Source organism: Oryzias latipes, chromosome 9 (genome assembly GCF_053564925.1).
Source record: "Oryzias latipes strain Hd-rR chromosome 9, Olatipes_Hd-rR_3.1".
Taxonomy (NCBI): Eukaryota; Metazoa; Chordata; class Actinopteri; order Beloniformes; family Adrianichthyidae; genus Oryzias; species Oryzias latipes.
The window spans coordinates 29,726,597-29,752,819 of record NC_136245.1 but is presented as its reverse complement, the minus strand read 5'-3'; the positions used below and the strand labels follow the sequence as shown (position 1 = coordinate 29,752,819).

The 26,223-nt window shown below is 37.8% G+C and overlaps 1 protein-coding gene across 8 annotated transcripts in view; it reads left to right on the top strand.

Annotated features, from left to right (window-relative positions):
* arl15a (ADP-ribosylation factor-like 15a) overlaps positions 1–26,223 on the top strand; it is a 103,012-nt gene that overhangs the window by 59,851 nt on the left and 16,938 nt on the right. Inside the window, exon 5 of one of the 8 annotated variants that reach the window (XM_078953260.1) lies at positions 913–4,595. The exons of the other annotated variants lie outside the window; for them this stretch is intronic. Within the exon in view, the coding sequence (XP_078809386.1) occupies positions 913–948 (36 nt within the window). The 3' untranslated portion in view covers positions 949–4,595. Of the gene's footprint in view, positions 1–912; positions 4,596–26,223 lie in introns of those variants that run through there. 8 annotated transcript variants of the gene reach the window in all.

Sequence of the window (26,223 nt, the reverse complement as noted above, 5' to 3'; positions counted from 1 at the left end):
TTCCACAGATTATTAGATCAACAAACTTTACTTCCAGCCACGCCTTCCACCACCTTTCTTTTTATACTTTAATCTCTCACTTGAGCAGACAATCTCTAGCTCTTCAACTCCATTAAGTCCTCTCCTTTTTCGTTCTTTGTGCGAGAAAACAGTGTCTGGTACTAATTTCTATCACATCTGCCTTCACTGTTCCAAAGATCAATATGAGGTTGCATAATCTTGAGGACAAAGTTGCGTTGCACAACTCTAACGCTGAACACCAGTGAAAGAGTGAAATCAACACAGCAGACTGGATACAGTGACGGGGATTTAGCTTATCACAAACAAACATATACAAATTTATCATTCTTCTTTTCTTGACTTGAGGTGAACGGAAAGGCAGACACGATTACATTCCAACCTAATGCTGATACATGGATGCTTTCATTCATGAAAGAGTTTGCCCAAAGTTTTTTTTCTTTTTAGATGATCTGAAAAAAATACTCAATTTTGCTTAGTAATATGTTGTTTTTAGGTTCTGTTGATCTTAACGGGTCTGAGTTAAACATAATACCAGCCACCTTTTTCTTAAAATATTTAAGGTCATGATAAAAAAAACTACCTTCCCATGCTTTACCCCTTAACTAGTGATATGTACCCAGCCCCGGTATTGAACGGTGTATGAAATACTGTGACACAAATGTTGAAATGTTGGCAGATAGTGGGGAAAATGGCACATCTGATGAGTGGTGAAGTGAAATGATTGCATCTGCACTGCAGAGATGACGTTACTGTTGGATTAAACCCCTTTTGTTCAACACTTTACTTTTCCTTACAATGATATATTTTATAACCTATAACGGTCCATTTTTTTGTTTTTTCCTTACTCATCATCCATCCATCAGTTTTCTTAATCAACTATATCCCTTTCAGGTTAACAAAGTTGTTGGAGCCTGTCCCGGCTACTGACAGGCGAAGGCGGCGCACGCCTCGGACAGGTCGCCAATCCGTTGCAGGGTTTTACTCATCAGCATTTTCTAGTATCATTCTTTCATAAATCCAGTAGAGGGAGTTCAGAAAGAACAATCTTCTTTGGGTATAAATGGATAAAAAGGACCTCCCCTAAAGACACAAATAAAAAATGAAAGTGACCAAACTAAGGGTACTTTCCGACCAGCAGAGTCTGCTGGACACAGTCTGAAAGAGTGATTAGTGCTGGAAATTCACATCTTTATTCTGACCAAAGCACCAGGAAACATGTAGATATTCAAACAACTAAAAAAAATAGCTTTGAAATCTGCCAAACAAGTACACTGTTAGAGCAGACAAACTCTTTCACAACAAAACACTTTAGGAATCCATTATTTTTGTTTTTTTTTAACATTTTCTAAATGTAAGGAATCTTCCCTCAAGGGAAAACATTTTCCCACACAGAAAGACATACTTTATCAGTGACATCTCATGTTTGGACCCTTAATCCAGCGAGTTTGTCACATTTGTATCCTCTCTAACATATCAAGCATCTCAGGTGTCTGATTCTACATATTTGAATATATTTGTAAGTTTCACATTTTTTTGGTAGTATTTTTTAAACTGTGCTGCTCCAGCTTTCTGGAGCAGCACAACTGCTTAAACCGCTACCGCTTAAAGTCAGAAATCATCTCCAACTTCACAAACATTATTAAATATTTCACTGATCAATGACACAGTGTCACACTTCAGGAATTTCAGCTATGTCTGCTGTTTTTGCGCACTTTTAACCTGACTGAATGTTTCATGAATGTAATATTTTCTTTCTTTTATTGTTTCCTTCTGTCTTTTGCTGCTTCATTCTTCTGTCTTTTCTCCTCCACACTCATTGGTTCCTCCCTTTCCATCTCCTCCAACATTTCATAAATTCTAGCTCTGTAGTGGGACTTGGTGACATGTCTGCAGGTCTCTCTTGAGTGTCTGCTCTAGCAGTGTACTTGTTTGGCAGATTTCTCTTAGCACATCTTTGAATGACACTCAGTGACTGGTAGCAAATAGAGGGTTGCTTCTGAGCAGAGATCTTTTTAGAGGTGATATTTAATCCTTTTTCAACCCATGTGGAAAATAAATGTAAAACTGCTGGGAATAGTCCAATAAGAGTTGGACGTTGGTTGATTTATTTGGTTTATTTTAAGTGATTTCTGCAATAAAAACAAAGAAAAAAAGAGAAATACTTTGCCATATCAGTTCTATTTAAGAAGATACATATAAAACAGTTATTGAATTATACTGCTGGACACTTCAATTCTGGTTTCAAAATAGATTTTAGAATGTGTTTCCTTTAGCTTGCTGCTTGTTTGTTTCCCGCTCAGTTTGCTTCAACCAAATACAATACAACCCTTGCTAGAACCCAATGAGAGCCGCAAAGTCTGACTTCACACTTAAGAAAATGTTTTGTATTTATATCTTTTTTTACTATCATAATAAACAGAAATGTACTATTGTTTTTTGGCATAAATGAAATAAAGAGAACATAGCTGTTTTGTCTTTATTTTTTTGTTTATAAATTTTGAAAGAGGTTGACATAACATCCTTTCAAAATAAAAGACACCCTCTACCATATAGGATCATCTTAATGCAGCAAATGTAGGTAGGTGGTGTCATGTCAGCAGTGAGAAACAACAATTTGTCTTTAGCCGGAAATTCACAAATCAGAATTAACTAAGTTTTCCTTACCATACTTTTAGGACCATAAGACGCACCTAAATCCCTTGAAATTGTCAACAGTATTTGAAATATTATAATCCAGCACCCCTTGTTTATGAATTCTGAGCTCCACATGATGTGTTTTGTGGTACATGGCGCTCCAAAATCTGTCCAAATGTTTTAGTATGACTGGTAAACTACGATTATGGGAATCGTAGTGAGGAGCTTCCCGGAGTGATACGTACTGGGCTTCAATTGTTTGTGAATGAGTTGTAAAAAGTTTCCGGCCGTTTCATTTCACTAGATACACCTTAGAGTCTATTTTCTAAATAAAAAAAAAAAAAGATTTCTTCCACGAGAGAGCCCCAATTGAGGGGTTAAAGAGCCAGAAGTGGCTCCGGAGCCTCAGTTTGCAGACTTCTAAGTCTAGAATTTTACTTCTAGTAAATTTTTAAAATGATTTTTGATAAATTCTTACACAAGAAATATAAAATAACTAATAAATGAAACCGTACATATTTAGCCTTATTTCTCAGATATTTTAACTCAGACCCAGTTAACATGCTTTTTATTTATTTATTGTATTTATTTTTTTAATTTGATATGGTTTATTTCAAGCAATCAAATAAGAATAATACACAAAAACATCATAATCATCAGTTATAATATTGCTTGAAAGGGAGTGGAAGGAAGCAAATTTATATAATTCCGCCCTTGTTCTACCGTAACCATTTTACTACATGATTTATCATTATCCAGTTTATAACTTTTATCATAGGTATCAATGATATCCACAGGTATCAATAAAGCACATGACAAAGATGAATTACTTAAATTATTTTGTAAAAAAATAACAATTTTAGAAATCAACATGGCAAATGCAGATCAGTTATCTAAAATATATGCAGATTATGTTCATTATAAAAATCATGTATATGATTAAAATAATAATGCTATATCATTAAAATAGACATAACACTGTTTCAAAAATCTTCATAGCAAAAATTGATTAGGTATCAAACTCGGAACGGGAAGAAATTCTTATTTCTTTATAATCAGTGATTGCACTGACTCCAACAGTGAGTGACAGCTATGGACGAGGCCACCATCAGAGATTAAGAGGGTGGCCAGGTCGTGAGGTGGGGAAGTAATATTTAGCCAGGCTTTTTGTCTCTATTATCTGTCCTTCTGAAATAAAGTGGGTGGAGTGGGGCGATGGGGCTGGCCCTTCCTCTCTTTTTGATCATTGATCTCCATGACCCTTTTTGAAGGGTCTTAATCTCTCTGTTGACCTCTTTTTTTTTTAAGAAAGGTTACAGGGATGCATGTTGACTGGGAACTATCAAGGGACTGTTGATGCTGTGAGGAAACTCAGGGATGGGGTGGGGTGGGGGTGCACTGCACTTTTCCATTCGAATGTAGAAGTAGAGGTTTGAGGAGAGCGGACTGCGTGCGTGTTCACACATGAGCACATGCAAAGATTCTTCTTTTTGTCTACAGGTGATGAGCTAAATGCTGTTCTGTTTTAATTCTACTATTCAAAGCATTTTTTCCCAACATTTGAAGTTTATTTTGTAATTTTTATAAATAAAAAATATCAACAAAAACAAAGCCTCCGATCATCTTTTGCTCTATTTTCAGGGTGCTCTCAGTGATCTTTTAGTTATGATAGTTTATTTTTAGCCAAATTCAAAAAACCTGTATCATTTTGTAGCACATAGTTTCTGCAGAGCAGCAGAAGTGCATCAGAAATTTGCATTCGATTTGTGGGCGGGATTGTTGGCGCGGAAGTAACCTTCTGCTGATATCCCATCATGCACCTGTTTAAACCCTCTCCCCCAAGCTTACAGCCCTTCACCACCTCAAGCTGACATTAGCGGTGAAACTAAAATGGAGAGCAAAATTGGAGCCATCCAGCCGCACAGTTTTGAGCCAGATGGCAGCTCAGACAAGGAAAACAAAGATGTACATGTAACTATTTGTCTACAAGTGGATGCATCAGAATGGACATGAGCAGGGAGCTTGCTGCCTGCCAAGTGCAGCAGCTGCGTCATAGCTACAGGCTTTTTCCAACTTTATATTTTTGTCTGCTCCTAATTCACAACAATTTTAATACAAACGTACTCAGAAATCCAGATCAAACTAAATTTTCTAAAAAACCTGTCTATAATCTTTAACAAAGTTTAAACATGGCCCTGTATAAACCTGCTTCTTGTGAGGAATCTTTTTACCAGAATTTCTTGGAGGTTGACTGAAGGCATTTTTCCATAACCTTGCCACAGTGATCCCGCACACATATCTGTGCTTCTGCAGCTGCCCAAGCAGCGTTCCACTTGGCCTGCTGGTACCTGACAGCTGCCTCAGGGGTCCCACTAGGTAAGCAAGCTGTGTGGGCATCCTTCTACAGCTTGACAGCTCCCTCCACCAAATATATAGTTTTTGCTTAATATTTACCATTCTTTAAACTTCTTGGAATATTTTGCACACCTAAAAAGTTTTTTTGTTTTTTATTCTCTTGCTGCTTTTTTTGCACAGTAGCTTGACTGGAAGTAGGTCAGAAAACAGAGAGAATTAAACCCTGGAAATGAGAAATAAACTTTAATTGAATTATCTAAAAATAATTACCGGTAGTCCCACTCCGATCATCTTTTGATCTTTTGTGAAGCGTTCCCAGTGGTCTTTTAATTATGATTATGATATTTTAGGCTAAAATGACACAGCTTAAAAACCTGTGTCATTTTCTAGGACATAGTTTCTGCAGAGCAGCAGGAGTTCATGAGAAATATGCCTCTGATTTGTGGGTGGGACTGTTGGGGCAGAGTAAGTGAAGGTGTGCATCATCACTGTGGATTATCAGTTTTTGATCCACACCCAACAGCGAACCAGAATCGAGTTTTCACCCAAACTGTGGTAAAATGCCTTTTAGTCTACATGTTGAGAAATGCAGACAATGTGTCATTTTTAGTTTTGAATGGTTTTATTGTCTTGTAGGCAGGGATTGAATGGCCAACTTGTCATTAAATTTTTTAATTGAGAAACTTTATTTAAAATACTTTTTCAAGACATCACAAATCTCTTTTAAAAGAAATCAAAGGGTAAAAAAATGTTCAAATGTTCAATTCCAATCCACAAATGCGTTGAAAGGTTGATGTAATGCTAATTTTCCGAGTTTTGTTTTACATAATGGTTCAGATCTTTGTTGCATTTCCCTAAACTGGTGTTTTGTGTCAGTTTATTGGGATTACATTTTTTTCTTGTTGTTTATCTTAGGGATAATTAGTATGCCACTCTTCATTTTCAGTTCATTTCATCTTGATTACTAACATTTACCTGTTTCACTTGAAGAAACGACGTGACAGAGAAGGTAGAGGGAAAGAGTTGGGTATGTTTCCATTAGAACGCCTTTGGTATTCAGACGAGATAATTAAGTCTCCTTCTAACTCCAGTCTTCTCCAAGACCTTAAGATATGCCTGAGTGTTGTCAGACAAGGTGTGTTCGAACACGCCCATCAACAAGCAGCTGTGCAGATGTTATTAATATATGCAACCGCACAACCATGGAATTGCACTTCACATCAACAGATCATTTCACTTTAATCTCCCCTTACTCAATGTGGGTTGTCACACACAAATGATGTTATAACGTAAAGTATGCTGCTGCACTCTTGACTAAACCACAAGCAAAAACCCACAAAGACAGACACAGTGCCGACCCCTCTTGACTATCTTCAGCTGGAAAGGCTTAATAAGCTAACTCACAAAATCCTTAGGAAGGAAACTATAAACCCTGGATTTGATGTGAACAGGAAACCACTGTCCTGGGTGAATTCTGACAATGACTGATGGAACACTTCGCCTCTTGCTTTAAAGGGGGAATACCCATCTCGGACACCTTTACTTAAGTTAGTGTTGACAAGCTTGGAGAACTCTGACTGGGCTGGGGAAAAAAAGGGAAACGTAGATAACGTTACCTGTTATCTAACAATAACAGGTAACAGAATAGCAGTCGACAATCAAACCTTAAAAAATAAGATGTTTTGTGGCTGAACTTGATATATTTTAGACTCTTTTGCTAATACAGTGTTTCCTCACTATATCGCAATTCACCTTTCACAGTTTTGTCGTTTTGCAGATTTTTTCAGCACAACATTACAGTGCACTGTATTCTGCGTCCTGATTGGCTATCTTGCCCAAATCTCTTCCGGGCCCTGTCTTCTGTACGGAGAAGCTGCACTTGCAGCTTGCCAGAGTTACATCAATCTTTGATCGCGATCAGATCTTTGCTTTCATTCTATATTACGGGACATATTTCTCTATGAAGGTTTGAACTTGGAGAGGATAAACAAGAGAGAATATTGTGAACATATTAAGGTTTCTCTGAGAAAAGTGTAGAAAGTGTCTATTGAGGGTAGGCCTGCACAATAAATAGCAAATTTACCGTATTGTTATCGCGATATCAAACTGTTCAATAAGCATATGGCAAAAAAATGGCAAAAATCGTGATAAATGGTTACCTTAAATGCGCTAAAACAATCTTATGGCAGCTTGAAGTATTTGACGAATCAAATAAATCCCTTTATGCATTTGACCAAGCGGATGGAGCCCTTCAGGTCGTTGACCAATCGGATGGAGCCCTTTTATGTTAGATGCTCACCTTCTATGTAGACGACGGTCATTTGGAAATCATTTAATGTATGTTGACACTTATTGAAATTAAACTGTAGCAGCAAAAGGAAAATGTATTTAGTTGTTTTGCTACTTGTTCATGTATCGCAAGTTTTATTGTCATTGCCATATGAATCATTAATATCTCGAGTGTTCCTCATATTGTACAGCCCTAATTGAAGGGTTTTACAGCCTTAAAGCATATGTAATCCTACTTTGTGGATTTGACATATCACAGGGTATTTATGAAACGCTTCCCTGCGAACAAAGGAGCACGGTACTGTTTTTCTTATTAATGGTAAGAGCTGAGTATTAAAAAAGCACTGAAGTGTTGATGCTTTTCCTTTTTGGTAAACAAAAAAGAAACCTCAGCGACTAAACTGAATGTGTGGCTTCAGTAACAGAAGTACACAATTGTTCCTCATATCGATTCGTACTGTTAATAAATACAAAAAAAGGTCAATTACATTAATGTGAGGAGGATGTTCACTCTATTCCAGATCTCTTCTTTTTTTTCCTTTATGTTGCCATCTACATTCCGTCATGCCAGTGTGTCTCCAGATGCTATCCTTCTATAGTGCAGACTGTATGCTTTTTTTTCCTTGACTGTTAAAGCTGGGGCTGCTCAGGTTGAACAGCCCCATAAAATCTCTTTATTTGCCAGTGTTTTTCATCTGTTTTAAAAGGGTTTGACATGGGAGCCTCTTGACTTAGAATCCTGGATAAAACATTAAGGGACCGGGCCCCACAAACAAACTCCCTTCCTGACTACAACAGGCAAATGACAGAGTGGGATATATGAGTGTGTCATTTCATAAACCCCACAAGCTTTCTGGGTCTGCTGCATAACCAGCCTCTTGTTTTGAAAAAACACTTCTGCTTTAGCTTTGAGGTGCATTGATCAAACCAATTAACCAAAGATATTGCCAGGATCCGCCCGTTCCTCTCTCTTGCCAGCACAGAGGTGCTGAGGCTTTTATTTTTAGTCGTTTAGATTATTGTAATGCCCTGCTCTCTGATTTACCCAAAAAGTCTATTTCAAATCTACAGCTATTGCAGAACTCAGCGGCACGAGTTCTGAGGAGGACCAGAGGGCGGGAACACATTACACCGGTTTTAAAGTCGCTGCATTGGCTCCCTGTGCGTTTCAGGATTGATTTTAAAGTTCTTTTAATGGTTTATAGATGTTTTTATGGTCTTGGGCCTTCTTATTTAAATGAAATTCTTTTAAAGTATGAGCCCTCGCAGACCCTGAGGTCCTCCGGTCCTGGCCTCTTAGTTGTTCCTAAGGTGAGGACCAAAACTTATGGTGAGGCTTCGTTCTGCCATTACGGTCCTCGCCTTTGGAACAGTCTGCTGGAGAACCTCAGGGCCATAGAGACTGTAGAGGTTTTTAAGAAGAGGCTCAAGACCCACCTTTTTAATTTTGCTTTTAGTTGGTTTTAACTGCTAATTTATTCTATTAGTTTTATTATAGGCTATTTATTTATTTAATTTCATTTTATGCATCTCCTTCTCAATTTTATGTTTTTATATACATCTTATGTCTTTAATTTTAGTATCTTATCATGATTTTAGCCCCAGTGTTTCTTGTGGGGATCTTTTCCTCCAGGGCTTGGCGGCTTGGTCGGTGGTTGTTGCTGCAGTTGTTGCCCTTGCTGGGGCAGCTGGGGTCTAACTTTGCAGCTTCACGGCTGTGAAGTGGACCCCAGTGTTGTCCCAGTCTGGGTGGGCGCTGTGGCGATGCTCCCATGGCCAAACTGGCTCCTGTTATGAAAAGATTCCCAAATACAGTTTCCTCACAGCAGAGCCAAGCCTTACTTGTTTGTTTATTTATTGATTAATTTACAGTTACATAGTCATTATTCATGGTACGTGGGGGTCATGGGTCATATGTTTTAACAGAGGGGAGTGGGAAGGGTGAAGGGTGGGTTGGGTTTTTACTGTAATTTTGTGTTTTCTGCTTTTAATGTTAAAGCGCTTCGAGCTGCACAAATGCATGAGAAGCGCTATTTTATAAATAAAGTTTGATTTGATTTGATTGATTTGATGATTGTTTCACTAATACAGTTAACAGTATGTGAACTGTATCAGATTAATGTGAATATATTCAAAACAGATATAGATTATTAATGTATTTGTGTACAAACGTGTAAGTATAAACCGTGTAAATTCAAAATTGAATAGAATCTAATCTAATCTAATCGGACGGATTGAAAGAATCGAAAAAATCGTAGTTTGAATCGATCCTGGAATTGATCTGTGATACCCAGCCCTTGATTATTTTATAATTCATTGCTTAGCAAAAGTTAAATTGTTTTTTCTATATTTGTCAGTTACTACTAAAGATTTTGTCCATGTAGACCTTAAAATTGTCTCTTTTTTTTTTGGTCTTCTCCTTGCAACCAAGTTACCCTCTGCAGGGGCAACCGCGGTGGATCCCCTGGGCTTGTCAGGTAACATCAGTGCAAAGCTGGTGCCATGTGACGCCTTCGGCAGCTTGCCAAAAGCTAATTGTGCTAATTGGCAATCGCCAATCCTGTAACAAGGCTTTGAGGGACAACCCACAGACACATGAAAGCGTTAAGACTTGTCTTGTGTCAAGGGCTTGTGGGTAATCAGCGCATCCACTGACCTGAAGGCCCAAGGGCAGGACCACAGTGGTGCAGCAGGTCTTTGTGGGGGTGGTGTGGGGGTGGATAGGTGGGGACGGAGGGAAGAAACCCAAACTTTGCCACATTTTTTTTTCCAGTTTTTCCAGTTGTGTCCTTGACTTAAGACTAACTAGCTTCTCCAAGTTATTAAATAATAACGTAGGGAGGAAAGATATTCATATTCAAATGATTGCCTGACAACAAACAAATAACTTTTAAGTAAAACACATAATAAAATTAAAATGTGTATAATTTACTCACATAATAAAAATATCAAACGGTATCCACCATTTAGTGCATTGGACGTTTGCCCTTAGCTTTGCTGTTTGGTTCACAGTGGTCTACGTTGTCTAGTCTGAGGATTTATGGATGAGACCACTAGTTAGACAGAAACTCTCACAGAGGCTTTAACAGTCACCGGGTCATTTTACTGTTGCAGCTTTAGTTGTCTGATAGCCTTAGCGTGTAGGGTAGGGCGTGGAGCATTTGGCACCGTTTACAGTAATCAGTATAAAACGAACAAACATGTGCCTCCACTTGTTTTTTGGCAAATATTTTTTATCAGTTTTTATGAAGAATCGGTCTCATATTCCTATGTAGATGATTATTTGAAAATTGGTTGATTTAATAAATAACTCCTTAAAGCTAAAGTCAGTTCCAGCCCATGAGAAGACATTTGTTTGATCAAGTTAACTTTAATGTCAATTTATGCATTTCTATCTATTTCAAAATTGTGAAAATGTAACTCTTTAACACCGGAGTATTATTTTTTTTTTAAATTTTTAACTTCTTAACCGTTTATGCAAAAAACTTAGTTCTATTGTATTCTGACAAAGAGAAAAGCAGCCTTGCACTGATATGCAACACCGAACGCAATCAATGTATTTATATATGCAATCGACATAAGTCATGTGATTGTGCCATGTAGGAAAGAGGTTTTGTGCTGTTATGCAACACTGATGTTGGTAATGTGTTTCGTATTGACAGACGTGTTGCATTACGGCACAAAGCGGATATGAAAATCCGCTTTTCTCTGGGTCAGGATCAGCTGATTCATGTTGAACGTGTGAAGAGTTATAGTATGTCTGTCAAAGAGCGTGTGTTATCTAGATCTTACCGGTGTAGGTACCATAACCATTCGGCCTGCAATAACCATTCGGGGTCCTTCCGACTGAGGATAACGTCACACTACGGTAGCCCCACTTGGACAAACTTGGGATCCGCTCGGGCTCTACATATTTTCATTTCACGTTTCCTTTTGTAACCTAAAGTTCTTTTCCCTCATAAGTTCTGTCTGACATTATTCTTTGTAGTGCTTAAAGAGAGATTTATTTCACTTTGTAAAAATGTTCTGTGGCTGTTAGAATGAAGCTGCTGCTCCACACAAGTGAACCCTGTCTCTGAGCAGAGCAGCTGGAGTCTCGCAGCTTCATGTTGCCAGGCAGGGACGGTGCTTTGTTACAGTGCGGTCCGGAGAAGGGTTCTGAACGCAGTCTGTCCGGCTGCAAATGCACTTTATAATAATCATAACAATAATAAAAGCACGTTTAGAAGATAATCTCGCTCCATGTCGGAGCTCTGTTTGTTTACAACAGACTTCATAATATTTTCTTCTATGGTAGTATCATAATTTGTCCAGACCAATCACTATCTGACACATCATCGGACCAACGGACAGCCAATCACATAATGTGACGTCAGCACTAGTCCCAGGACCCCGAACGGTTGTTGCAGGCCGAATGGTTATGGTAACTACAGCGGTGACATTTCTGATGTTAAGTAAGGCCTTAAAAACATTTAACATAGGTTTTTCTCACTTTGCATTTTCTCAAGGTCATCATAGCTTTAGAAGCTTCAGAGAGGGTCAGCATCATCTATTTCACAGTGAGGACTATACTTAAAACTGCTCAGACTTTTTACCTGTCACTCTAGAAATCTAATTCTGCCCTTTTTTATCTAGTAAATCCAACAAGAACTTAAAAAATAACAGTGCATGCATTCAATTTAATTTTTGCAGGCATTTTCTAGGCACATTTTTATTAGACAACCCAATCTAACGCAGCTTAGATTCTCCACCAACGTGATGGTTAGATTTTGTTTGTGTCCTTGTAAGTTTGATTGATTTGCTGCTTGTTGTTGAACCCAAATACTGAAGTAGCTGTCCTATTTAAATACAGAACTAGTAATTGTCAATTGTACAACAAAATTTAAATGGCTCTCAGTGGTCAGCGGATCATTTATTCACTAAAAACAAGAATTTACCGTGAAATAATTTACAACTAATAAAATAAAAAGTGCATCACTCAGTCATTTAAAAGTAATTAATTTCCAGTTACATAAAAAGTACATTGTTCATTCAAAACAAGCATATACGAAAAACAAGTGTTAAGTGTTGTTAAAACCGAAACAAATAATAAAACACTAAAAACCCAGATGATTACAGTCTATTTGATTGTAGTTCAAGTTACCTTTTACATTTTTAAGCTCTTGTTAAATATAATTACTTTGAGCATTAACATTACAAAGTATCATTTTAAATAAGCTTTTTCTTTCCAGCATTTTGGCCAAGTATTTCAGTCTTTTGATTCATGTCTGACATTGGAATTGTTTGCTTTGACTTGCATATCAGTAACAACGTTTTTTCACTCTAATAAAGTGCCAAATACAATATACCATTAACTGTGCAGTATTTTTTTCCAACACACACATACGTCTGTGTTTAAAAATGTCTGGAAATGGATCCTCCATGCTTTGTGACTGAATACATGTAAGGTTCAGCAGTTATCATGCCAGTGTTATTTTGAAGTCAGGCAAGACTGTGCTGTGGATGGTAAAGAAGAATATCAATGACAAACATTAAACTTTGGTTTTTTTGTTTGTTTGCATGCAGTTATGAAAGACAGAAAAATACGTCATGGCGGCTTTTGTTTGAGGGCTTTAACTGTCAGCCAGAAATCAGATGAGTTCACTGAAGTCTTGGCAATTCACTCCTCCCCAGTGAAATGTAGCTACATGAACATGTAAACTGTCTGAGTTTTGCAGACATTGCTGCAGGGCAGAGGGAATTACACTGTCACACAGAGGATATGGAGCTGCAGTGATATCCTCTTGGCACATAGTTGAAGACCATCCAGGTGGAAATTGGTGAGCTTCGCCAAGAGCGAGAAGTGGAGTGAGGTAGCTGTGTGGGCGGTGCTCATCTGCATTAGCGAGCATTGTCTTTCATGTAACCAGTATGTGACTTGTTTTAGCTGTCAAAAAGAAGCGATGCTCAATCATTCACAGGAAACATATGTTGTGAAGCTGGAATGCAGGTGTGTGTGATATCTTCCACACCTGTACGTTTCTGAGGTTAAAAGGCATCTGAGTGACTTTTTTTATTAGGATTAAACAGGTTTTCACTATTTCAGATCCTCTTCAACTTGGCATGGTTGTTATGGTTGTTTTAAGTGACTTTCTCTCTTAAAATGTGAATATCCAAGATGGGTTTCTCTGTTACGTTTGTGCATTTTAATCCTTTTAATGAAAGGTTTGTTGACAAAAACACACTAAAAATACCCAACATAACCTCACTATTTAAACTACAGCGTTGTTTTGCTGTACAGTACGGACCAAAAGTTTGGACACACCTTCCCATTCATTTTAATGAGAAGGTGTGTCCAAACTTTTGGTCTGTACTATTTCTCATACTGTTAGCATGTAATGCTGCATTATACTAGCATTTTTAGAAGCTCTACTAAGCAAAGAAAGCAATTCAAGTAGGATTTTTTTTTAAAGATTTACGTAAATAATTCATAAAAAATTTCAAAAGTGACTCACACGAATGAAAAACAAGCTTTTTACCATTATCAATTTATCAATTTTAGATTAAAATAACAATACTGTTAAATAGTCTTAAAACAAGAATTCAAATCAAACCGAAAAGGTACCAAACAATGGCAGCTAATGCTTTTAATAAAGCAATAATAGAGACCATTTCCCATCCTTATAACACGTCCATTGGAAATGAAAGGAGTTGCCTTTTTAATCTGATAACAAATGTTTACATTTACATTTTTTTTATTTATTATTCTCTGGACATGTGAACTTTAGACAACCTTAATAATAGATTTTCTCCAAGTACGTTCTGCTTTTGTGTTTGCTTAAACTTCAACATGACAGGTGTTTTTTAGTCTGAAATGCAGAAAGATAGAACAGCAGGTTGATGACTTTAGGTGCTTCATATATTTATACTTTAAAACACACAAGTATTTCCAAACTACTGATGATAATGACTGAAAATTTCTTTTCTCTGCATGCCTGGGTGGCATCACATTTTTTTCTTTTTTAAATAATTTCATTGAATAATTTGCACGTCTTAACAGAGCTGAACTGGCCTTGTGGCATGCTGTGGTGGGCAGCGTTTTTATTGTAGTTTGATTTGTCTCCTATGATGGCAGCAACCATCTGTCCCTCTTCAGACGGTCCTCCACAACTTCCGTGATCTGAAATACCTTTGCCAATTTTTTTCAGAGCAGACTAACTGTGAAAAATACTGTGCTGGTATTCGCTTTAAAGATTGTGTGATTATTTTTAAGATTGTGTGATTATTTTGTAGTTTTTATGCAGAAACAAAATATGGTTTTACAGCATAAAATTTGAAGCAAAAAAGTGGAAAAAAGGGAAAATGAAAGTATCTTGATCACGCAGGTCTGATCTCTTCCGTTATGGAAAAAACATTCATATTTTGCTAAGTTATAAAACATAATTTGTCACTATTCAAGTACTTTTATTTCTCTATTTTTTTAATCATTTTTATTTTTTTCCGGTTTTCAAGACTACTAAGGAGAGCAAATAAATAACTTAAACATTTACAATGTGTTCCTGTTCAGACGCCTTTCTTATATGCTTTTCATTTAGAATTGAAGCAAAATATATGAAATACTTCTCTTTCAATAATTGCACTTTTTCTGAAATAAACATCCAAACATAAACTTCCATGCTAGAAGCTAACGATAACTACAAATAAATACCGTAACTGCATGAAGGAAGGATCTCTTTTTGTAAATAAGGCATTTTGATCATGGAGGAGGAGGGTCTGAGGGCAGGGAGGCCCAGTTTAGCTTAGTCTGTTTAGTTTACATTGACATTGTGCTATATAAATAAAATCGAATTGTACTGAATCATACGTTGTTAACACAGTTATGGGATGGTATCAAACCTTCTACTGGGTTTGAGTCGGGCTGAAGGCCAATTTCTTTAAACCCAAACAACAACACTTCTCTCATTTGATATGCCTGTCTGCTTCACCATTTTGTTCATTTCATAGAGTAACCACAAATCCTCCCACTTCACTTCATGTTTTTGATTATACAATGTGTTACCTTTGTCAGATCCACTTTCTTTCGTTAGTGCAAAACAAGAAAAAGTAGTGACTTATCTCCCATGGTCCACTGCTCATTGGAGACAAATAGGGCATGGACTAGATGTGAATGCCTCATTGCCCCGCACTCCTCAATCACCTTTGTGCGACATGACTGGGTGTGTATGTAAACACTGCATAGGGTCTTAGCACTTCTCTTAAGACTCTTGAACAACTTAAGAAGATGTTACTCAGACAGATCTTATTGTTGCCTCCACCCCAGAAAACCAGCGCCGTTGAGTTCTGTCGATTTGTAAACGCCAACTCAGTTTGGACTTAAAACAGAACGTCTCTATTGTAATATTGTATTTCATTTAAATCTCCATAATTTTACTGACATTTCCTACATAAAGATTTGAATATCTTATGTTTTTTTTTTTTTTTTTTGAAAGAAGTGGGTCCAGCCTTACAAATTCCACCATTGTAGTGGATTTTCTTAAGTTGTAACAAACAGGACAACAAACAGAGAAGGCATGGGAGGGCTTACATGGCTGAACAGAGACTATGAAGACTGAGGAGGAATCTACTCTGTCTGGTACATTACCCATGAATGAGGCCGGAGCTCACTAGGGAACCCATAGAAAGCCGAAAGCACACAGAGCACACCCTGGCCTTAAGGCGCAAATAGAAGATTTGGCCAGTAACGAATGTTGTAGTAATTAAATTCAACACTCTTTAGGCTTGGACGCTTCATGACGCATGCTCAAAAAATGTGCGTCTGTTGAGACAAGTTCCTGACATAACTGACTTCTTCACCTGAGGTTTTATGTGAAATACAAATTAAATTTATAGCATAGGATTACCTAAAAAAAACATTTGTCTAGAAGAGGCAGACAGGATTTTTTTTTTTTAAATGGCGTACTGTGGAAAAATAGCCATGTCCCTATCGACATTAATGGGTATACATGTTGTAAACAACTTGTCATTTGATCTCCACGGTCCACCTCCATTCATTTATAGAACCAAGAGGCCCCTTTGATGGGGATGTCCTGCCTGGCATGTCCAGACTTGTTGTGCGACCCCCTTTTCTAAGCCCCCCAACACCTCATATCCAGCTCCTGTGAATCATGGGCATGCTTCTAAAAGCAAACGCTCACCGTTCTCGTAAACTCTGCAGGGTTAGACTTATTCTTGTCATCAGTTACCATGGTGGACATTTTTTTATAGTGACGTCTTATATGCTTGTTCTGATTATGTTTACATGATGTCATGAGCACAAGACATGACCCCAAAGCGATATGTTTATGTGTTTGGACTACAGTAATCCAGGGAAACCAGCATGCAATAACATATCTGGAAATTTATGTGTGTGCATTGCGATGCAACACTAATGCATGCTTCTACATGGCACAAACGCTTATGTAAAAACAAGTGTTGGAGTAACAAAAAAAACAAACACATAAACAGTGAAAGAAATTACTAAAGACGATGCAGAAACATTACAATTTTTAAACTGTTCAATTATTTCAAAGGAGACGGTTTTTAAAGTTCCATTCTGATCAACTTTTGTTTTATTTAAGAAGCGTTCCCAGTGGTCTTCTAATTTCGATTATCCCCAATCAAATAACCTGTGTCGTTTCTGTGTCGGACCAATCCCCACCCCCCCATCACCAATCTTTTTACACGCTAACTTACAGCCCCTCGCAACTCCAACCTAACATTAGCAGTGCAACAAAAATGGCGAGCAATATTAGAGCTATCCAGCCGTACAGTTTTGATCCAGATGGCAGCTCAGACGAGGAAAACAAGGACGTGCATGGATCTATTTGTCTACAGGTAAATGCATCAGAATGGAGCGGGAAGCTTGTGTACTTGTTGTAGCTTTTACATCACTCCTACCAGCTTTTTCCAACAACATTTCTTCATCTGCTCCTGATTCACAACAATTTGAATAAAGAAATACTCAAAAAAAATTTTTTTTTTACTTAATTGTCTTATTAAATGTCCTCCATCATGAGAAAAATGCCACAAGAAGTTAAAAAACATCAAAAACTGAATTTTCACGGAAAAAATTAAAAATTAACAGGAAAAATAAAACTTGCATAATGATTTTTTCTTCCATTACATGAGCAACTAAAGGGAGAAATCCTTTTAGGATGCTGCAGAGCCAAACAAGTTATTGGTTTACAGGTGAGCATGTTAACATTGTCACAATCGCTCAGCAGGCTGTAAAACTTTGCCAGGAAGGGATTATGTTGCACATTGGACGTTGATGTGTTTTGGGAGAGCGAACTTTGGACCGCTTCATTGGATTTGATCTGCCTTACACATTCACCCAGACGCTTTTGGATATTTTGTTCTGCAGTGCAATACAACCACAACACACACATTCACTGCAGACGGTATTGTGTGGGACTTGGCAGACACCCCCTGAAGCGCCTTTTGAAAAAGGTTACCTTGTTTGCCCCTTGAGCTATTTTCGCTCTGCCTCTCTGTCTGGACTCGCTAGGCTGTGAAAATACTCCTCACGAATCTTACCTCCTCCTGTCTCCCTACCCTCCCATTTCTGGGAGGACACCACATGTGCCAGGTATCCAAAGTGTGGACAAGAAAGTAGTTGTTTATTTAATAAAAGGCATTTTAACAATTTACTGGTAATAAGGCCCAATAGAGCAGACACCTGCGGGACTGTTGAGTCCTGTGGACTCACGTTTAATCTTCTATTTAAATTTGATTTGCATACACAAAGTTAACTAATCTGCTTAAATGAGCTGTTTTAAAAGTACCCAGAAAAAAAAATGTATTTCTGTAGAAAACCAAGAAAACAAGATTAAATCTCAAACCAAAGTGTTGTCTCCAGGTACTTTGTCACATTATCAATATATCTTTTTTCTTTATACTATCTTCACTTCAGTGAAGGTTTTCAACCAAGAACTTTTCAAAAAAAAAAAAAATTAAAGTCGCAAGGGGCGACTTTAATGGGGTATGCGTATGGCCCGCAGGCACCACCCGCCCCGTCCACCTCTACGCACCACCGCTGCGCCATCACTGCCCACCTCTACGCAGCACCGCCACCCTCACCGGCAACCTTGGATCAAGGCTAGTCAAAGATGCATATGCTAATCATGCTATTCATGATAGTTATGCTAGCTAAAAGTGCTAGCATTGCGATCAGCATCAGCTCACTCAGAAAAGCACATTGCTCCATTGGCAAAAGCGAAATGTCATAAATTGATTTAAAAAATCCACATTTTTCAAAATGGCGGCTTTTTTGTTGATTTTATCTCCATAGCAACCGTTTTATGTTATGGTCGCCTAGGGATGATGAACAGATCAACGTCAGTTTCAGACGAATTGGAAAAAGTAAACTTTTTGATGTCCTTAGTAACAGAGGTTTTTTGCTAACCACGCCCTCATTCCTTATATGGCCATATCCAGTGTTTTTCAATATGTTCAGTTCCAGACATGGATGCACATTTTAAATTTTCCCAGTATTCCATTGAAAAACATAAGAGTTATAACAGTATGCCACTTTTGCTAGCTCACCACACGCACACCGTTCAAAATCTACAACTTGTAATTGCAACATATTTTCCATAGTAGCTTGCCATTGATGGCTAAAAAGTAAGGAGATGATCGCTAAAAATCCCAGCGACAAATTAACGTTGGTTTCTGAAATTAAATGTGCTCTTTTTTTAAAAAAAATTCAAGATAGCTGCCTTTTCCCGAAGTCAAAGGTTGACGAAACTCCAGAGGTGGTTGTAGACTTACGCTAGCAACATGTGCGTGAAATTTCGTGAAAATCGCTCGAAAAAAAGTTCATTTTCCCATAATATGCATAAACAGGAAAATTACAGGTCAAGAGATGTTTCTAGAGACTCTACCACCAACAACCCTCTAAAGATGTTTAACCTTAAAAAAAACTGCTGCATCTACATACGTATTTGAATCATGAAGAAAGATTTAAGATAGACGTCAGTCTTTCAGATTTTAAAGTATCTGACTTTGTCTTTTAACGTCACAATAGCAGTCGTCCCTCAATTATTGCAGGAGTTGGGTTCTAAAATGAACCCAAACAGACGAAATCTGCAAAGTGATCATCTCTATTTTTTACGATGATAATAGATGTTTAAAGGCTGTAAAACTCTCACTACATACTTACTATTCTCAGACAGGAATGAATATTTTCACACTTTTTCTCTGTTGTTCAAACTCTCAAAGTTCAAACCTCGACAATTAAAATATTAAGTCTAACATCATAGAATGAAACCAAAGATCTGTTAGCAATAAGATATGTATGATTTTTAACAAGGTGAACGTTTCTGTATAGGAGTCATGGCAGACTGAGGAGATTGATAGAAATGGCCTTCAGCCAATCAGGATGCAGAACACAAGGCATTGAAAAGAAACAAAATAATGCAAAATTGCACTAGAAAATCAGCAAGACTGCAAAAGGGGAATAGTGTTATCGTGAGGGAACACTTCATTGCTAATGCACTTCTGTATTAATTTTCTGTTGTTTATACCTGGAGTTTGCTTTTATTTGCTCCATAGTTTGTCAGAGAAGAAATCGTCCCTCAGTCAGGTGTCAAATTGGGTGACTGTAATTTAGCTTTGGTAGATGGCTAGAAAAGATTTCTTGTGTTTGTTGGTGTTGATCTCCAAACAAGATACCAGTTCAGTTGCTCTTTTTGTTAACACAATGCCAAAGTCTTTTATTTTACCCGAATATTGTCCAGGAAAAGAAAAGCTTCTTCCTCGTCTTGACTTTCATAAGTGACTTCTTCACCCTTTATTCTTGCAGACGGGGATTTCTGCCATTCAAAATTTTGGATATTAGTTCCCTTTTTTTGCAATAATCCTCGCCTGTGGACAGTTGGCATCTAGTTTTTTTACCTGTGGAAATGAACTGCCAGCTGCTGACAAAGAAATGACAGCTTTCCAACTCTCACTATTATTGCCGAAATCTGGCACGCTTAACAAAAGCTTGTGATAATCCCTTGTAATTGTGGACCTTTGAAAAGATAAATCTGTGTTGAGGGGCTCTCATTGTATATATGACATACATACCAAAATGTTAGACACACACGTCAGCCGGTTTCACCTCTCCACAAAGTATCCTTTAGTGGCTTAAATATTTTCGGGATTGTTTGACTGCTCGAATGGGGCAGGTGATACCCCTGTAGTGTTTCTTTTCAATAGAGCCTGTCTGAATAGATTTACAGGATATAGCTATAAAAAATGGCTCTCCACACAGACTTGTGAAAGCCTCAGAACATCAACCAGACAATAAATTTGACAGTAAAGGTAAAAAGGCGAGTTTGAAGCAGGTCTTATTACCACTTTTGGATTCACTTGGTTTTTCTTCTTTGAGCTCAATTTTGCTTAAACTGTAAATTACTTCCACCCATGAAAGACTTGCTTAATCTGTAACTGGCTGATCACATTACAGACACCTTTTGTTGCTTCTTAAAGCGTTTACCTTTTTGAAAATGTCTGCACATATTGTACCTTTATGCTCTTCCAAACATTTCTGGAGAAAGGTTGCTCCTCTCTATGTGAACAGTAAACTGCGGTTTAAGTGATATTCAATAGATTTGTTTAAAGATTATTTGATTTCCTGACATCAAGGCTGCATTTAATCTTTAGTTCTCTTTTCCTGTTTTCTATCAAAAAGTGGATTTATAGACTGATTTTGATTTGTTTTTCTGATGGTCAATTGTTTTTGTAAATGTAAAAATTGATGTAATATGTTTAATATAAAATACAGTGGTCCCTCACTATATTGCGGTTCTCCTTTGGCGGTCTCGCTGTTTTTATCTAGATTTGTTTTGGTGCAATTTTTCACAGGTTTTTTCTGTGTGTTGTGCATCCTGATTGGCTGTTAACCCATGTCAATCAGTGCTCAGTGCTGTGTCTTTTGTTTTGAATGCATTCAGTTTGCCAAATTTACATAAAATGTTGATTGCTAGCAGATTTTTGGATTCTTCTGTAAAACTGGACTGATTTTTCTATGAAGGCTTGAACTTTGAGATTTTAAACAGGAGAGAAAAGTATGAAAATATTCATTCCTGTCGGAGAAAAAGTGTGTAAAAGTATGTAGTGAAGGTTTCACAGCCTTGTAGTTGTAAAAAAAAAATACAGATGACTAATTTGCGGAATTCATCTATCGTAGGTTATTTTTAGAACAAAACCCCTGCCAAAAATTAGGGATCACTATAGACCATTTTCCTAAAGCTTTTAGAAGGTCTTCTTTTTTAAGTCTCTTCTAGTGAAAATCCAGGTGCTTTTATGGGTTTTTCATGCTATTTGAAAACAATTACACAAATATGTCTCAAGTGTTTGAATTACCGGAATGCTTACACCTGGATTGTTTTTCTTTTGCCATCTGTTGGCCTCATGCAGTTTGACACCTGTGCTTTTACCATATTTCTGACAGCGATGACAGAATCTTGACACTGCTCCCCCTCATCACATTTGTTTCTGTTTCTGTAACCCAAACTTAGCCAAGCGTGTCGATAAAAGTTAATTACAGCCAGGTGTTGCTGCACCACTCCTGGAGAAAACAGCCAGCTGCATATCTGATTAATGAAATGAAGGCCCGCGCGCAGCCATGTTTAAAAGCACGCCGCGTCTTGGTTATTATTAGTCCTGTTTATTCGGATATGTTTAGGTTTTAAATTTCTGTCCTAGTTCTAGGTCAGGGAAACCCCACAGTTTCTTAGAAACTCTGACATAGAAAAACAGCTGTGTATACTACATGTTAGTGGTGTGATTACTCATGGCTGTGGTAATGTGCCGGACTACAGTAAACTGAAATTCTAACATCCCATGATTGCTGTTGTACTCACTCCACCTTGGTTCTTGCATTACATGAGTGCAAATCTTCTTTGGTTGTTGTTTTTTTAACGATTCCACATGTGCAAATGCTCGCACACATCCCTCCTTGTTGTTCTGTCAAAACACATGTAGCCGTGTTTACGGATTTGTATACTGTAGCCATGTAACACTGAAATACATTTTGTCACAACAGTTGTTTTTAGGATGTCCTCACTATAGAATGATGCCGTTTTTATGTAATGTAATTTGAAAAGTATTCCCAGAACATTTAAGCCCTTTAACAATTGTAGCAAATATTCTTTACATTACTTAATCAAACCAGCATACATAAAACAATGCAAAGTACATTTACTATTTCAGAACAACGCATCTCTTTTTGTTAGAAGTTGAATCCTTAACCTTTCAACATCAGACCTTTAGCTCCAGTGTTGACATTTTTTTGACTACTGTAAATCTTCAACTGTTTTGCAATTAACATAATTCCAGTGATTCTAAAGTGAAGTAAAGCAGCCCAGCGCTGATATGCAGCACTTTACATTAGTAATGTGTTGCATATCGGTGCAAGGGTGACATGAATTGCAAACGAGGTAACGGACCGTCAAAGAGCGTGTTTTGTGTAGGTGCTTCCAGGGACATCTCCGGTGTTAAAGGGTTAGTAAAGATGTCAAACATGGCCAATAATTAACCCGCTAACACAAACGATCTCGACAACCACAGCATAATAACACACACTCTGAACTTCTGTAACTTTTCGACTATTTACGCATTTAACATAATTCCAAACAGAAAAGCAGCTCTGATGCACATAATGGTTCATGACAGAATCCCTTTACCACTGAAAAGTCTTGCAAATCACTGCAAAGCTTTTTTTTAGTGCTCTCATGCGATTAATTTAATGCGAACCTTTAATTAATGAATCTATATTTATTCAAACAGAATAATTGCTGTGAAAAACCTCATTTTCAGGTATTTGCCAACTAGCGGTCGTGGTTTAAGTGGAAAACAAGAGTCCGACGCTGAAGGACGCTCATAAATAGTTAAAGAATTTGGTCTTGACAGCATTTTAAATCGATACAAGTATGGATAAAGGAAATATCTTGATGTATGGCGGAATTGATTTTTCCGCTCACCCTTGGTCTTCAGGGTCTTACATTGCAAGCTCAAAGTTCAAATAAAACGTTTATACAAGTAAACTGTTGTACCCTTTTTTTTATAATTGAGAACACAAATAGCAATCCTATTAAAATGGGATTAATGCAATGAAAAACTACTACGCTACTTTTTTCTTGGCTTCAGAATCCGTTGGAATTGCATAAACAGTTGAAAGGTAACATTGATTGAAAGATTGTCAATGCTGGAGCTAAAGGTCTGGGGTTAAAGAGTTAAAGTAGATGTTTTCAATTTTGTTTAATGGATGGATGTGGTTTTTAATGGATTAATCGGTAGGTCGTACTTCATTAAAGCTACAGATATTTTTGTCACCTGTTCCTAACATGTGGCTGACATTTAGAAGGCAACATGGAAATTAAACCACTATCTTCTTTTCAAGAGATGGTTTTTACTTTTTTGTTGGTAGTAACAAGTAATGAACTAATAAATCCAACCTAGTATGGTTGAAGAACCTTGTATTAAAAACATGTCACTTCTTAAAAAAAATGTGTCGAAATTCATAAGAACACTGTCAGGGTTTGAGGTAGACACAAAATTGCAGGACGCAGGATCTTCCAATGAGAACTCGAATTTAATAGTCAAGTTACTCTTAAGCCAAAAGAGTCATGTAACTAAGTGAACAGCACAAAACAATCTGGCAACAAGTGCAGGGGAGACGCAGACTATAAGCATGAGGATAGATTAAACAATTACAAACAGGTGCGCACATCAGGGAGGACAGGTGAACACACTGAGGGAAGGTCAAGACAACTGAAATGAGAGGACATGTGAGATATAGGAAGTAACAAAATAAAAGCTGAAACAAAACCCATTCTCACCCTGGCTCCTATACCTCACAAACACGTTGAGAGCAATGCCTTTACCTTAAAGTTGTATTTCAAATCATCTAGTTAAGAATATTAAATGTGTTGTTTATATAATGCTTTTACATAAATGTCCCCTTCAAGCTTAAAATGTCTTTTTTCCTTGTCAAGTCCTTTATCTCTGCAGGGATGATTTCATGGATCTTTTCATATTTTTGTAGTACGTACAGCAGTCATTTACCATTGAAGGAAGAGTTGTGATCACTTTTGATCAAACTGTGTTGGGAAATGTCCAAGACGGAAGTGGCTCGTCAACCACTGTCCTCTGTCTCATTTTGCACATGGTAAACTTACAGGTTTTGGCACACATTGGGTGGTGGCTGTGCTCAGTGACTCATGTGGCGCCCAGTGTCTGAAACTTTCGTCAAACGTCTGGCACATGGTGTGTGTGTCATTGTGGCCTGTGACGCTGGTGGTTCTGAATTATCCAGGGGGCTTCTGATTGGCTGACTGGAAGATGAGGCACAGGTACGGGCCAATCAATGAGCCTCGTAAAGGAGGCAACGCAGCGTGAGCAACTTTCCAACCAAATGTCTCTAAGAAACTTGTTAAGATCACCCCTAAGATTCCTTGCACTTGCGTCACTCATGGGTGGAAATGTCTAATTCTGCCAGCTCATTTAGGACAATCTTCAGAATGAAAGTTGAACATCATTCACAAATACGTGCTCGATTGGCGTTTCCGTCATCTGTTTGTGGAGCTGTTACATTCTTGAATATTCAGCTGAAATTCGAATATATTTTAGATTACTTGGTTTAAATTAAGGCAGTCATTTAAAATCCATGGTATTGTTTAAGTTTAGGATTATTTGTGGTAATTATGGTCATTTCTGTGGTTAAAAAAAAGAAGGTGCTAAAATGCAGACTTGAAATAAAACATGTTCAATAGTTAGTAAGAAAACTAAGTTCCATCTTACACCAAGATTGTCGTTTTACTCCATTCTAGTTTGTATGCGTCTTAAAAAGAAAACTTTAGTGTGGTGTTTCTATTTTCGTGTTGAACTCAGTGACTCCACACACGACTAATGTTTTTATTTTTATTTTATTTAGTCATCTCTCCACTTCTGCCCATTTTTGTCTTTCGGAAAAGCCGTGTCCGTCTACGTTAAAAGGCCAGGTCGGCGTTGTGTCGACTCCGTGAATCTGTAAACACTGATGCTCGTGACAAAAGTGATGCTGTGCCTGACGCTGCACAGCATGTCAGTGTTGCGTTGGCTTGCCCTTTGTTTTTTTCCACATACTTCATCACTGGAGTAGGCCGTGGTCAGAGCTTAATCACCACAAGGGCAGTCTGTGAGATTGATGACCCGTCTCAGTCTTTTCATCCAGATTTATTTGCAGTCAGAATGCCGCAGTTTTGTGCATTGCGGGAAAGTTGTTTGCAGTTTTTTCAAAGAATATCGTCGATTAAAGCAAATGTGAGCCAATTTCATTCCACTTCTTTTCTCTGCAGATTCATATCTCAGAAACTTTCCAAAAGCCCTGCCTTGTTGCCAGTCATGAGATCATTGTGCAGTGTCACTTTTCATCAGCGACACTGCTGCAGACTAGAAATAGTCGTACTTTTAAGACTATTAATTACTCAGTAAAAGCTTTTTTTTTTTTTTTTTTGCACTATGCCAACTGAATTTTTTCCTTTTCCCATTTCTCAATGTGGCATCTGCAGAAAGCCCCTCCGAGGTGTTTTTATTCACCTAACCTGTCGGGGTAGTGGAAAGGGCAGCACCCCCCCCCAATTGTCAAAGATGGCTTGTTGCCTTTGTGCTAATCGCACACTCCTTAAATGTGGAGACTGGAAAACACTCGCCAAACGACGGTGATGAGAGTGTGGCTATACAATTGTTTGGCTTCACTTAGATCACATTTCCTCACTGGGTGCTGAATGAGCAGATGATACTGATGGTGGTACTGAGCGTGAAGACAGGGATGAACAGCAGGAAAGCAGACAGAAGGGAGGGGGCGGCTACGCGGCTCACTGACCTTGACAATGGAGCCACAGTCAGTGACTCTGATAGCTCTCTCCGATAGCGCCTCTT